This window comes from Pseudopodoces humilis, chromosome 26 (assembly GCF_049639895.1).
Source record: "Pseudopodoces humilis isolate 2021_Gansu_Grassland_sample_001 chromosome 26, ASM4963989v1, whole genome shotgun sequence".
NCBI classification, from domain to species: domain Eukaryota; kingdom Metazoa; phylum Chordata; class Aves; order Passeriformes; family Paridae; genus Pseudopodoces; species Pseudopodoces humilis.
Genome location: NC_142225.1, coordinates 6,238,531 through 6,250,012, shown reverse-complemented (window position 1 = coordinate 6,250,012; position 11,482 = coordinate 6,238,531). Strand labels below are relative to the sequence as shown.

The following is an 11,482-nucleotide window of genomic DNA, read 5'->3' as shown; positions in this document are numbered from 1 at the left end:
CCATCCATCCATCCATCCATCATCCATCCATCCATCCATCCATCATCCATCCATCATCCATCCATCCATCCATCCATCCATCCATCCATCATCCATCCATCCATCATCCATCCATCCATCCATCATCCATCCATCCATCCATCATCCATCCATCCATCCATCCATCCATCCATCCATCCATCCATCCATCCATCATCCATCCATCATCCATCCATCCATCCATCCATCCATCCATCCATCCATCCATCCATCCATCCATCCATCCATCATCCATCCATCCATCCATCCATCCATCCATCCATCCATCCATCCATCCATCCATCCATCCATCCATCCATCCATCATCCATCCATCCATCATCCATCCATCATCCATCCATCATCCATCCATCCATCATCCATCCATCCATCCATCCATCCATCCATCCATCCATCCATCCATCCATCCATCATCCATCCATCCATCCATCCATCCATCCCGGGGGTCCCACACCCCCTGCCCTGCCCAGCGCTCCATGCCGAGCTCCGCGCCCGGCGCCGCTCGCTCCGGGTGACACCTGCCGGCGGCTCTGCGGGCGGGCGGCGGGCGGGGATGCGCCCGTGGGCGGGGCCCCCCCGCCCCCCCCCGCCCCGCGCCGCCGCCCCTCCGCGCCGCGCTGTCCCCGGCCCCGCCGGTCGCCGCCGCTCGCCAGCCCCGTGCCCATCGCCGCTCTCCGCCGCTCCCCATCGCTCCCCATCGCTCCCCATCGCTCTCCGCCGCCGCCCCGCGCCCGCGCACTCGGCGCAGCCCCGCGCTCCGCTCCCGGCAGCCGCATGGCCGCGGAGGCACCGGGCGGGCGGCCGCGGCCGGGAGCGCCCTGCGGAGGTGAGGGGGTCCGCGGGGAGGGCGGGGGGCGGAAAGGGAGCGGCCCCGGGGGGTGCGGGGGACGCCGGCCCCGGGAGGTGCGGGGGACACCGGCCCCAAAGCTTCACCTGCGGGCGGGGCGGGGGCAGCGGGTGCCCCCGGCCGCTCCCACTCATGCTGCCCTCCCGCCCCTGGCCGCTACCGGCTCCGCACATCCCTGATAGCCCGGAACAGCCCTGCCAGCCCCGCACAGCCCGTTCCAGCCCCGCACCGGCCCCGCACAGCCCTGATAGCCCGGAACAGCCCTGCCAGCCCCGCACCGGCCCCGCACAGCCCTGATAGCCCGGAACAGCCCTGCCAGCCCCGCACAGCCCGTTCCAGCCCCGCACCGGCCCCGCACAGCCCTGATAGCCCGGAACAGCCCGTTCCAGCCCCGCACCGGCCCCGCACAGCCCTGATAGCCCGGAACAGCCCTGCCAGCCCCGCACAGCCCGTTCCAGCCCCGCACCGGCCCCGCACAGCCCTGCCAGCCCCTCGCTGCCGGCGGTAAGCTCGGGGCTGAGCCGCCCAGGAGCCGAGGCGATGGCGAGGCAGGCGAGCCCCGCTCGCCCGTGTGCGTTCTGCTCTGACTTTATGGAAAGCATCAACTATCGCTGCGGCGCGTCAGTCAGAGCCGGGAGCTGCCCGGCAGAGCAGGGCAAGGCTGGCTCGCTCTGATTTGGGCTTATGGTTATTTACTTAATGGAAACTCGACAGCAAACAGATAAATGAGAGAGGCTGCCGGGTCTCTGAGCGTGCCGAGTCCAACTTCTGACCGTGGATGAAAGAGGGATGCTGAGGTGGTGTGGAGACAGGACTGGTAAGAGCTGCCAAGGAGCAGGGCAAGCCAGAACAGCAGGACGAGGGGCAAAGGGAAAGGTGGTGGGAAGGAAGAGAGGAGAAGAAGATAGGGGAAAGATCGGTTTAAATCCGAACGATTTCTTTTTATTCCTGAATGTAGCCTCCCGCCCTGGCCAAGGTGTTGGGTGTAGGTTTGTGATGCTGGAGGAATCGCTCGTTTTCTTGCCCAGAATGAATCCCTCCTGCCTTGTCCCCGCCTGACCGGGAGCCAGCAGGGACACGCGGGGAGCTCCGGGATAGAGCCGTGAAGTTCATCCCATACTTTCCCCCCTTCATCTCCCCCTTGGCACATTAGCATGCAGGGTAGGCTCTGGTGTGTATTTAACGACTCCATTTGCCGGCGCTGTCAGCTCACACCGCCCTTCTCCAGCCGCCTCCCCGGAGCAGCCGGCTCCAGCCCCGGCCGCGGCCGCCCCGGGGATCTCCGGGGCCCGGGGCCGCTCCCAGCGGGGCTGGGCAGCGAGGGCAGAGCGGCGAGCGGGGCTGGAACGGGAGGGGGCAGCGCCAAGCGAGCTCAGCGAGAGACGCGGAGAGAGCCTCCGTCTCGGCAGCAATGAGCGAGAAGCTGTTTAGTCATCTCTCTATATATACTTTCACAATGATGATCGCATTTACTGATTGCTTCTGACTGCAATTTAGAGAGGGAGGCAAGAGGCAGGCAGCACAGTTCACCTTTTATCCTGAGGAGTGACTGCTCCCCCTTCCTTCCCGTTCCCCAGATTTAGCCCTGCTTTGGGCGCCGGGTGTCTTTCCTCTCCAGGTAAGGCAGCGCTGCGAGCCGGCAAGATGGGGCTCTCCGGGCTCGCTGGGAGGGAGGGAGGGGAGAACTTTGCATGCATTTATCCTACGCCTGTTGCTTTTGCTCCTAAATCTCCCCAACAGACGGAGGGAGTGAGTGTTTTGCAGAAAGTTTTATTTTCTGGTGTTGCTGCGGAGGGGAAGGAAATGTGTGACTGACAGAAGACACCGAGGCTTTGGCTGACATATTTTGCTTTAAAGCAAAGGTCCCTTTGCTGCCTGAGCCTGGCCCAACAAGGACAGGAGAGGGAAGAAGGAATGATCTCCAGGCTCCTCACTCCCATTAGCAGTGTCTTCTCAAGAAACTCGCAGTATGTTTATCGGTCCGATTTCAGAACAGCCCTGTCTGATTCTAGAAAGGGACACACTGAGACTTTTGGTTTGTCTCTGCTCTCTTGAGATGATGAAGGGACATTGATCAGTGTGGTATTGCCGTGGGAGCTGAAGTGGTAAGAATCCATCCTTTATTTCTGGACTGTCTAGGTGAACAGTCCTTACTGTTCTCTACCAAGTTTTCCTCCTGAGCTTTCCTGAGCCAGCCTTGGCTCTCAGGGTTTTGCTCCAAACCGGGTGAGACCTGGGTGCCCCCGGAGCGGCTGCGGCGGAGCCAGCGCTGGTCGGGAGGGACCCCGAGGAGCCCTGGGAGGGGACAGGGGGCTCGTGCTCAGCCTTTTCTATCAAATTTCCTTGACTGTTTCATTGTCCCCATAGTTATCTAAAGAAAACAGATTCTTTTCTCTACAGATACTTTTTTAAATCAGGAAGAAAATGATTCTATTTTGTGTACCAGGTCTTCTAAATGTCATCAGCAGGGTGCCGGTCTGCTGTGAACCAGTTCCTTTTAAATTACACGCAGAAATGATGGTAATTAAAATTAGAAATATGGGTATAGCTAAATATATGCTTGTTAGAATTAGAGTGTGTCTGTTTTCTATGAGAGCTCCAGAGACTGTCAACAGTACATTAGATTTTGAGTCCAGCCAATTGCTTTCCAGCCTAAACAGACTGGTTAGCAGTCACCAAAATCCAAGCAGGCAGAAGAGGAGGATTCTTTCTACATTCTGGAATTCTGCATTCTAGATAAATGAGTTACTTCATCTTTTTTTGACTCAGCTTAGGTTGTGCAGGTCAGAATTATAAATCCAGTCCTCTCTCTCTCTCTCCCAATTTTCTTTCACTTCCTTCAGGGAGTAGTAGAGTTCCAAGGACTCATGGACAAGAAAAAGCAAAACCTCTGCAACAGGGAATTTCACTTCTCTTCTCACTCTGGGTCCTTCAGATAATTTACAGCTGAAAAAGCCTCCTCTTCTGTGTATTTTGAGGATCAAATGGGACAGATTCAATGTAACTCTGAGAATGAAGCTGGCTGTGCTCTGTTGTTCTAACCAGCTGCATCTCTTGGACCCAGAGAAATGGGAACTAAATTTCCACACAAGAATTCCCCTTTCTTTCTCTTTTGCTTTAATCTCCTGTCCCTTTCATAGCTGAGATATTTATAGTTTCCCCACATATACTGCCAGCATGAAAGGACCCATTTTATCTTTTAAAAATTGATTTAAAAATGTGTAAGTCACTTATGAGTTACCAGTGCTTTATTGGAACAATTATATGTGAAGTATTTATAGTGCCTCAGCAGCTAATGTAGGTAACCTGGAATCTACAACCAAAGTTATCAAAGTACAGAAGAGGTTTCTAACGTGCTTCCCCTGAGAAATCAGGGGAGATGAGGATCCAATGAGCTGAAACTGGTCAGGTCACCTGTCAGTCCTGGCAGAAGGACTCTGGTGATGGTGCTAAGGGAAATTAAAACCCAGGGAAGACAGTTTGCCAGCAGGGAAAGCAGGAACAAGATGCCTTTTCTTGGTTTCTCAATTATTTGCCTGTACATATTTGGTGACTAACGGATGAAACGGTTCTTATTTTGCTGCCTCCTGTTCTTAAGTGTTTCATGGGAGTTAAAAGATCCACCACTGGTGGTAGAAGGCTGCAGTGTGAGCCCACGGAGCCCCTGGAGATGCCCTTTCAGCTGAGGGCTGGGGGAACTGCTCAAAGTCACGCAGAGAGAGTTTCTGGTCCCCAGGGCGGCCGGGCCGGCGCGATCCGCGCAGGAAATTCCTCCTTGGGGGGGAGAGAAAAAGTGCTGCTTTAACACTGAACGATTCTTCAGGGGGAAACACTGTGGGATGTTTGCTCCAGTGCCATGTAGATAAGCAAAGTGTCTCCTTGGGATAAGCATCGCTCTGGGTTATTACATGTTCCGTAATTGCCAAGGCTCTTCAGCAGCAGTTAGACACTCGCACGAGGGATTTCAATTGTACTTTAGACAGTAAAATTGCACAGGAAGATGCTCCACATTAAGGTGATGAATGTTAATTTGCCCCAAAGAGGAAGAGCATTTCTCTGAGCACTTCAGGCATTTTCACCACGGACTGATTCCATCATTTTTTATTCAGTGTTTTGATGGCCCATTGGAATCAATAATGCTGCAGCCTTACCGGCTGGAATGGCAGCTTTCATATAAGTTCAAAACTTGAGAGTAAAACTGCCTACAAAGATACAATTAGGCTTTGAGGCAGTGGAATCAATGGAATTGATAAATTGGCTTTTGATAGGGCTCCTAATGCACCTTGTATGACCTTTCTTCAGATAATTTCATGGTAGAATTAGAAAAGCAGTAGGGAAGTGAAAGTAAAAACAAGTTAAAACAAAAGTTAAAGACTGTAAGAACTCTGACCAAAGATCAAAAAGATAAATTCATGGCTAGATCAGAATGCAAAAACTACTCAAACTTCAAGAGAATGTTGGCCTCTGGTGGCTGAGGATCTGGACAACTTGGGATATTCCTCACTAAAAATCCAAGCGTACAGTGAACATGTTTTGTTTCAACCTAGGAGTCCTTCAGTTCTTCAGCTGAAGGATTCTTCCCCTGCAAGCCAGGAAAAAGCAAAGCAACTTCCTGCTGGGAAGAAATTCTCCAGCTTTGGAGCCTTCCTTCATTCCAGTGTTCTTGGTATTTGTTAGCTTAATCCATCAGCCTTCACACCTGGGATTGAAGCTTACGGGTGCTCAGGTATTCTGAACAATGTTTCCCCAAAATCAGAATTTTCCTCTGGTCCAGTGGAGGCTGCAGTGTTTGCCAAGAGGAAACTCCACCTCTCAATGAAGGAGAGCAGCAGAAAACTGCTGCTGAGGCCAGGCCTTGAATTAAAGATGGAAGATAGCTGGTGAAAACCAGAGAAATATTTCCATTTCTTTCAACTAAAGATGTTCTTAGCGCAAGATTCAGAACATACTGAACTTGTTTAGGACTGGAAATGCAGCTAAGCCCAGTCATGGGTTTTGGTGGTGTACGATTCCACTGCAGGCTGATTTCACTGGAGTTCCCAGCTCTTTCTTGACAGCTGTAGTTAAACTGATGAGCACAGGAGGCTTACACCTGGGGAATTATGGATTAGTCTTGTTTGTGAGGAAGCAAATATAAATTACTGTGTTTATGCTACTTTTAAAATGCTTTTAATGAGGAATCATTTGCTATTCAAAATTTCAATCTATAATAATGCCATAACCCCGCTGAGCTGATTATCATATGCCTTGTTCAACATCATTCTTCACCTGGGAGGTGAGGGTGAGGCAGTGGTGTGAAACTCTCGTGTCTGTGCTCATCCTGGGCTCTTCCAGCCAGCGGGGCAGGCCCCGTGTGACTGTGTGCTGTGTTCTCTTCTGTGTTCTAGATGGAACTGCTCTGACTCCCAGCAGGTCCCAGGAGCATCCCAAGCCTCATCTCCAGTAACACGGCCCGGGCTCACCATGGCAGCAGGAGTGGCAGCGTGGTTGCCCTTCGCCAGGGCGGCTGCCATAGGATGGATGCCGGTGGCCAACTGTCCCATGCCACTGGCTCCAACGGAGAAGAACAAGAGGCAGGATGAGCTGATCATCCTCAATGTGAGTGGCAGGCGTTTCCAGACCTGGAGGACTACACTGGAGAGGTACCCGGACACTCTCCTGGGCAGCACGGAGAAGGAGTTCTTCTTCAATGAAGACACCAAGGAGTATTTCTTTGACCGGGACCCCGAGGTCTTCAGGTGCATCCTCAATTTTTATAGAACTGGCAAGCTGCACTACCCCAGGTACGAGTGCATCTCTGCCTACGACGAAGAGCTCGCCTTCTACGGGATCCTTCCCGAGATCATCGGGGACTGCTGCTACGAAGAGTACAAGGACAGGAAGCGGGAGAACGCGGAGCGGCTGATGGATGACAATGACTCGGAGAACAACCAGGAGGGCTCCATGCCCTCGCTGAGCTTCCGGCAGACCATGTGGCGAGCCTTCGAGAACCCCCACACCAGCACCTTAGCCTTAGTCTTTTACTACGTCACCGGGTTCTTTATCGCCGTCTCTGTGATCACCAACGTGGTGGAGACCGTGCCCTGCGGCACCGTGCCGGGTAACAAGGAGCTGCCCTGCGGGGAGCGCTACGCCGTGGCTTTCTTTTGCCTGGACACGGCGTGCGTGATGATCTTCACCGTCGAGTACCTGCTGAGACTCTTCGCGGCGCCCAGCCGCTACCGCTTCATCCGCAGCGTGATGAGCATCATCGACGTGGTGGCCATCATGCCCTACTACATCGGCCTGGTGATGACCAACAACGAGGACGTCAGCGGAGCCTTTGTCACGCTAAGGGTTTTTAGGGTTTTCAGGATTTTCAAGTTCTCCCGCCATTCCCAAGGCCTGAGGATCTTGGGCTACACTTTGAAGAGCTGTGCCTCCGAGCTTGGCTTTCTCCTCTTTTCCCTCACTATGGCAATCATCATCTTTGCAACTGTGATGTTTTATGCAGAGAAAGGGTCCTCGGCAAGCAAATTCACCAGTATTCCTGCTTCCTTTTGGTACACTATTGTAACCATGACAACACTGGGGTGAGTATTACTTTTCCTTTTCCTGAGCAGCAGGCAAGCATGTACTGGGAGCTTGACTTCAGCTTCTCCTCAGCGTTTTCCTGGGTGCATGTTCGAGAAGGGGCTGGAAGTGTTGAGGGCTTGATTATTCTTTGCCTTACAACTTGTGCAATTTGTGTGCAGTTGTATAAACCAGAAAAAGCACTTACACCCACTTGACAAATGCTCGGCACCACGGTAAATGAGTGCAGGGGGAGCAGAGTGGTGGAGTAGCAGGTTGTGATTCATTCCTGCAGGAGGGAAAAGCTGACCCGACTGCAAGGGGCTGGGAGAGAGAGCTCTGTTCTCTCTGACATTGCCCCAGCCGTGCGTTCACACAAAGCTGCTGATGTATCTGTTGTGTCTCGTTGCAATGTCACTCGTTGTTTCTCCCCTTGGCTTGCCAGCAACTACAGATTTGCTGAATTCAAGTGGATGTTGTGGGTCACTGTACTGGAATGCTCAGTGATGGCCAGGACATGATCTGGTTTTTACTTAATCCAGCCGGATTGGGGTTTCTCGTCTGTGTTTAGCTGTGAGTCTGAGAACCGGCCGTGCTGTGGTGGTTTCAGTAGAATTTCAAACGTTCCCATGGACAGGTACAAAGATAATGAAATCAAAGCAAGGGGAATGTAGCCTGGAGGGCACTTTTCCCCCTTGGATTTCATTTCTGTCTCACAGATATTGCAACTAAGATTACAGATTTGTGCTTCTGCTGCTCTGAACTAAAACCTCTGCGAGCAGAATGGCCAAACCCTCACCCTGACAAGGTTATGTAGAGGAAAGTGGGCATTGCAGGCTGCTGCTTCAGGCACACATAAAGCCAGGAGCGAGTGCAATCTCCTCTTCCCACACATCAGAACAGTACAGGAAGTTTAGAGTTACTTTGCAAAGAGTTTTCTCACTGGAGATTTCACCCAGTTTAATATTCAGATGTAGACAATTCTCCTCCTTGTAACACAGTGACCACTTTTTCTCTAAACTGCTTCTGATTTTAAACACTTCTCTGTGCCTATTATACAGGAACAGGCTCACAGTATCACTTTTTAATTATTAAAATCATAATTCAGCTGTCAGAAAGGCGCCGAATCTGGGAACATGACAACCGAAAGCCTGAATTTCTTAAGTGCAAATGTAGAACCTGTTAGTCATAGTCACCTACAGATCTCCTATTCTTCCTTTTTAATAGCTAAGCAAAGTTTGCAAGTTTATGGAAAAAGCTGTTCCTTACTCTGGGAAAGGCAGCGCTTGGAAATCAAAGCTGGGCTTTGCATCCCAGCACTGCCCCACGCTGTGGCTCAGCTTTCCATATTCTGACTGGTCCAAACTGGTCAGTTCCCCGCTCCTGACCCCACCACTGTATCTGATCAGCTTCAGAGGGACCCCTGCCTTGGGTGGCTCCTTCCCGTGTCTCTGCACAAGGGGAGATGTGTGAAAATCCAGTTCTATTTTCAGATCCCCGTTTAATACTGGTCCCATCCAGCCCTGCACGGACACAGCCTGCACCCGTCCATGCCTGTGCTGCCACATCTCTGACAGGAGCCTCGCGGCCAGGGGCCATCCTGGGTGGGTTGGGAAGGGCTCCAGTACGTGCAGAATGTGCAGGAGAGCAGCTGGGGCTCTGTTCCTGCCTCAGTTTGGGTCCCTTTCCCTCCCTTCCTGAGCACAGGGACAAACCCAGCGCTCCCAAGGACCTCAGAGTGTTCCCAACTTGTAATCACAGAAATCATAGAGGAACAAGTGCTGGGAAGGAGTTGACATGGATTTAAGAAATCAGACATTTAAACATGGCTTTGTCAGGGTTCATTGGGAAGGGACCTATAAAATGCTGTCAGTCTTAAAACTGAGACTCCTGGTATTACTGGTTTGGGTTGTTTGACTGATTTTTGGGTTGTTTCCACCTTCCTGACTCCCCCTGTGTGGGGTGGGGGTTAACCTCCTGGAGGAGTTCACCATCCAGGGCTAACCCTCCTGTCCCCTTCATCTCCCCAAAAATCCTTCCAGTTCTGACAAACTGGCACTTTCAGACAATATTTCATATACATCTTTCTTCAGAAGTCTTTTCAATCTGTTTGGAAGGATCTTGTTACTAATGAGAGTCCTGGCAATTCCAGCTGCACAGGTGCTGCCAGAAATGCAGCCAAGGTCTCCAATGTGCTCCTCAAGCCATCAGATCCCCTCCTCTGGCCACTTCACTGCTTGGATTTCAGCAGCACTCAGAGCTTTCACAGAGATCTTAAATATGTCCTGCCTTTTGCCCTTAATAGTTCAGCCAGCATCTAAAACAAGAAGCTATGAAGCACAACAGTTTTTAACTCAAAACCATAGATATATATCTATATGTAGTTTGTTTTCACCACCAATGTGTTTAAATCTGGGTAAGTGAAGGTTTCCCCGAGGCTGGAATGCCACCATTGCTTTGACAGAGAGCCTTGGAGGAGTGGTCTGGAATGTGCAGGAAAACTTTTTCCCTGATCCTAGGATTAACTCCATTTGTGTAGAGCAGAAGTTTACTTACAACAAGCAAGCAAACAAAGCCAAGAGTAGGAGACCTTGGGAGAGTAACCCTCCCACTGTCCTGTGCATCAGCTGCTCTCCCAAATTCCTGAGTATCTTTGGGATACAATAACACTTCCAGACTGACCCGTAAATAAAAGGCAATGCAAATGCATTTCTTCTTGAAGGTGAAGCCCAGCATCAATAAACGACCACTGGTTTTGGTGGGGTTACCATGCAAATCAGTTTAGAGAAATTTAGGATGACTGGCAGGCTCCTTAGGCAGTTAACAGGGAGCCAGGTACAGCAGCTTTTCTGGAGTGGGAAACAAAGCAAAGGAATTAAATTATACTGACCCTGCATCTCCAATCCCTCTGCTGTGCTCATCAGCCCTGGTTTAACAGAGACTGTTTTTAATTTAACACAATTTAAATTTTGCTCAGGAGGCTTTCTAATGAAAGCATTATTCTTGGGTGCATCTTAAATCAATCTGAATTACTGAAACAACTATTCAAAATTAATTCAAAATCATCTCTCCTATTCATGCAGAAACATTTTTCTCAAGAGGCCAACAGCTCCCCATCTCCTCTCGACAGCCCCAGTGCCACGAGCTCTGCCTTTGCCAGCCCCTTCCTGTGTCCTGCAGGAGCTTCTGACCCCTGGCCCCCACCTCAGGGGTGCAAGTGCTGCCAAGAGCAGCAGAGGAGCGGTGCCAGGCCCATCCATGGCCCTGTCCTGGCTTTTAGCTAATTCAGTATGCAATCCCTGGGTTTACATCTCTATGGAAATGTGTTAATGAGAGTGAATTTGGTTCCCTTGGTACCAGTGCATTGGTTTTCATGGAATCACAGAACAGTGAGGGTTGGAAGGGACCTTAAAGCCCAGCTCATTCCAACCCCCAGCCATGGGCAGGGACACTTTCCACTAGCCCAGGCTGCTCCAAGCCCCACCCAGTACTCGGTTTAATTCACTTTTAGGGAGCGATACGGATGGGGAAGCCTCAGGTTCTGCTGCTGCCCCTCATGTGCAGCACAAACACAAAACCTCTGTCACCCCACTAAACCCCATGCCAGTTTTGCCCAGAGAAAGTGTTTTCTAAGCTTTTTACAGCTGTTTTCATTTCATCTGACAGCAGCAGTATGTTTCAGACTCCTAGGCAGTGTCTATGACCTGCAGCAGAGGCATCAAACTGTAGCTGTGAAAACCTGAGTGCCACATCTTCCTACAGCCCTGCCGGGCATCCCCGAGAGGGGAAGGGAGACCTGGGATGGTTTGGGTTGGAGGGACCTTAAAGCCCATCCAGTGCTGCCCCTGCCATGGCAGGGACACCTCCCACTGCCCCAGGCTGCTCCAGCCCCATCCAGCCTGGCCTTGGGCACTGCCAGGGATCCAGGGGCTGCTCTGGGCACCCTGTGCCAGGGCCTGCCCACGCTCATATTGCTTCCCAATATCCCATCCAGCCCTCTGGATGCCATTGTGGGAAGACATTTCCCCTTGTCCTGTCAGTCCAT

The 11,482-nt window shown here is 51.6% G+C and overlaps 1 protein-coding gene across 4 annotated transcripts in view; it reads left to right on the top strand.

Moving 5' to 3' along the window:
- Window positions 1–794: 794 nt before the first annotated feature.
- The window catches only part of KCND3 (potassium voltage-gated channel subfamily D member 3), a 104,705-nt gene continuing 94,017 nt past the window's right edge, over window positions 795–11,482 (top strand). For 2 of the 4 annotated variants that reach the window (XM_005529281.2, XM_005529280.2), the window contains exons 1-2: window positions 2,248–2,503; window positions 6,273–7,457. In XM_005529281.2, the coding sequence (XP_005529338.1) occupies window positions 6,349–7,457 (1,109 nt within the window). In that variant the 5' untranslated portion in view covers window positions 2,248–2,503; window positions 6,273–6,348. Of the gene's footprint in view, window positions 865–1,612; window positions 1,703–2,247; window positions 2,504–6,272; window positions 7,458–11,482 lie in introns of those variants that run through there. The other 2 variants (XM_088067015.1, XM_088067016.1) reach the window with 2 other exon arrangements.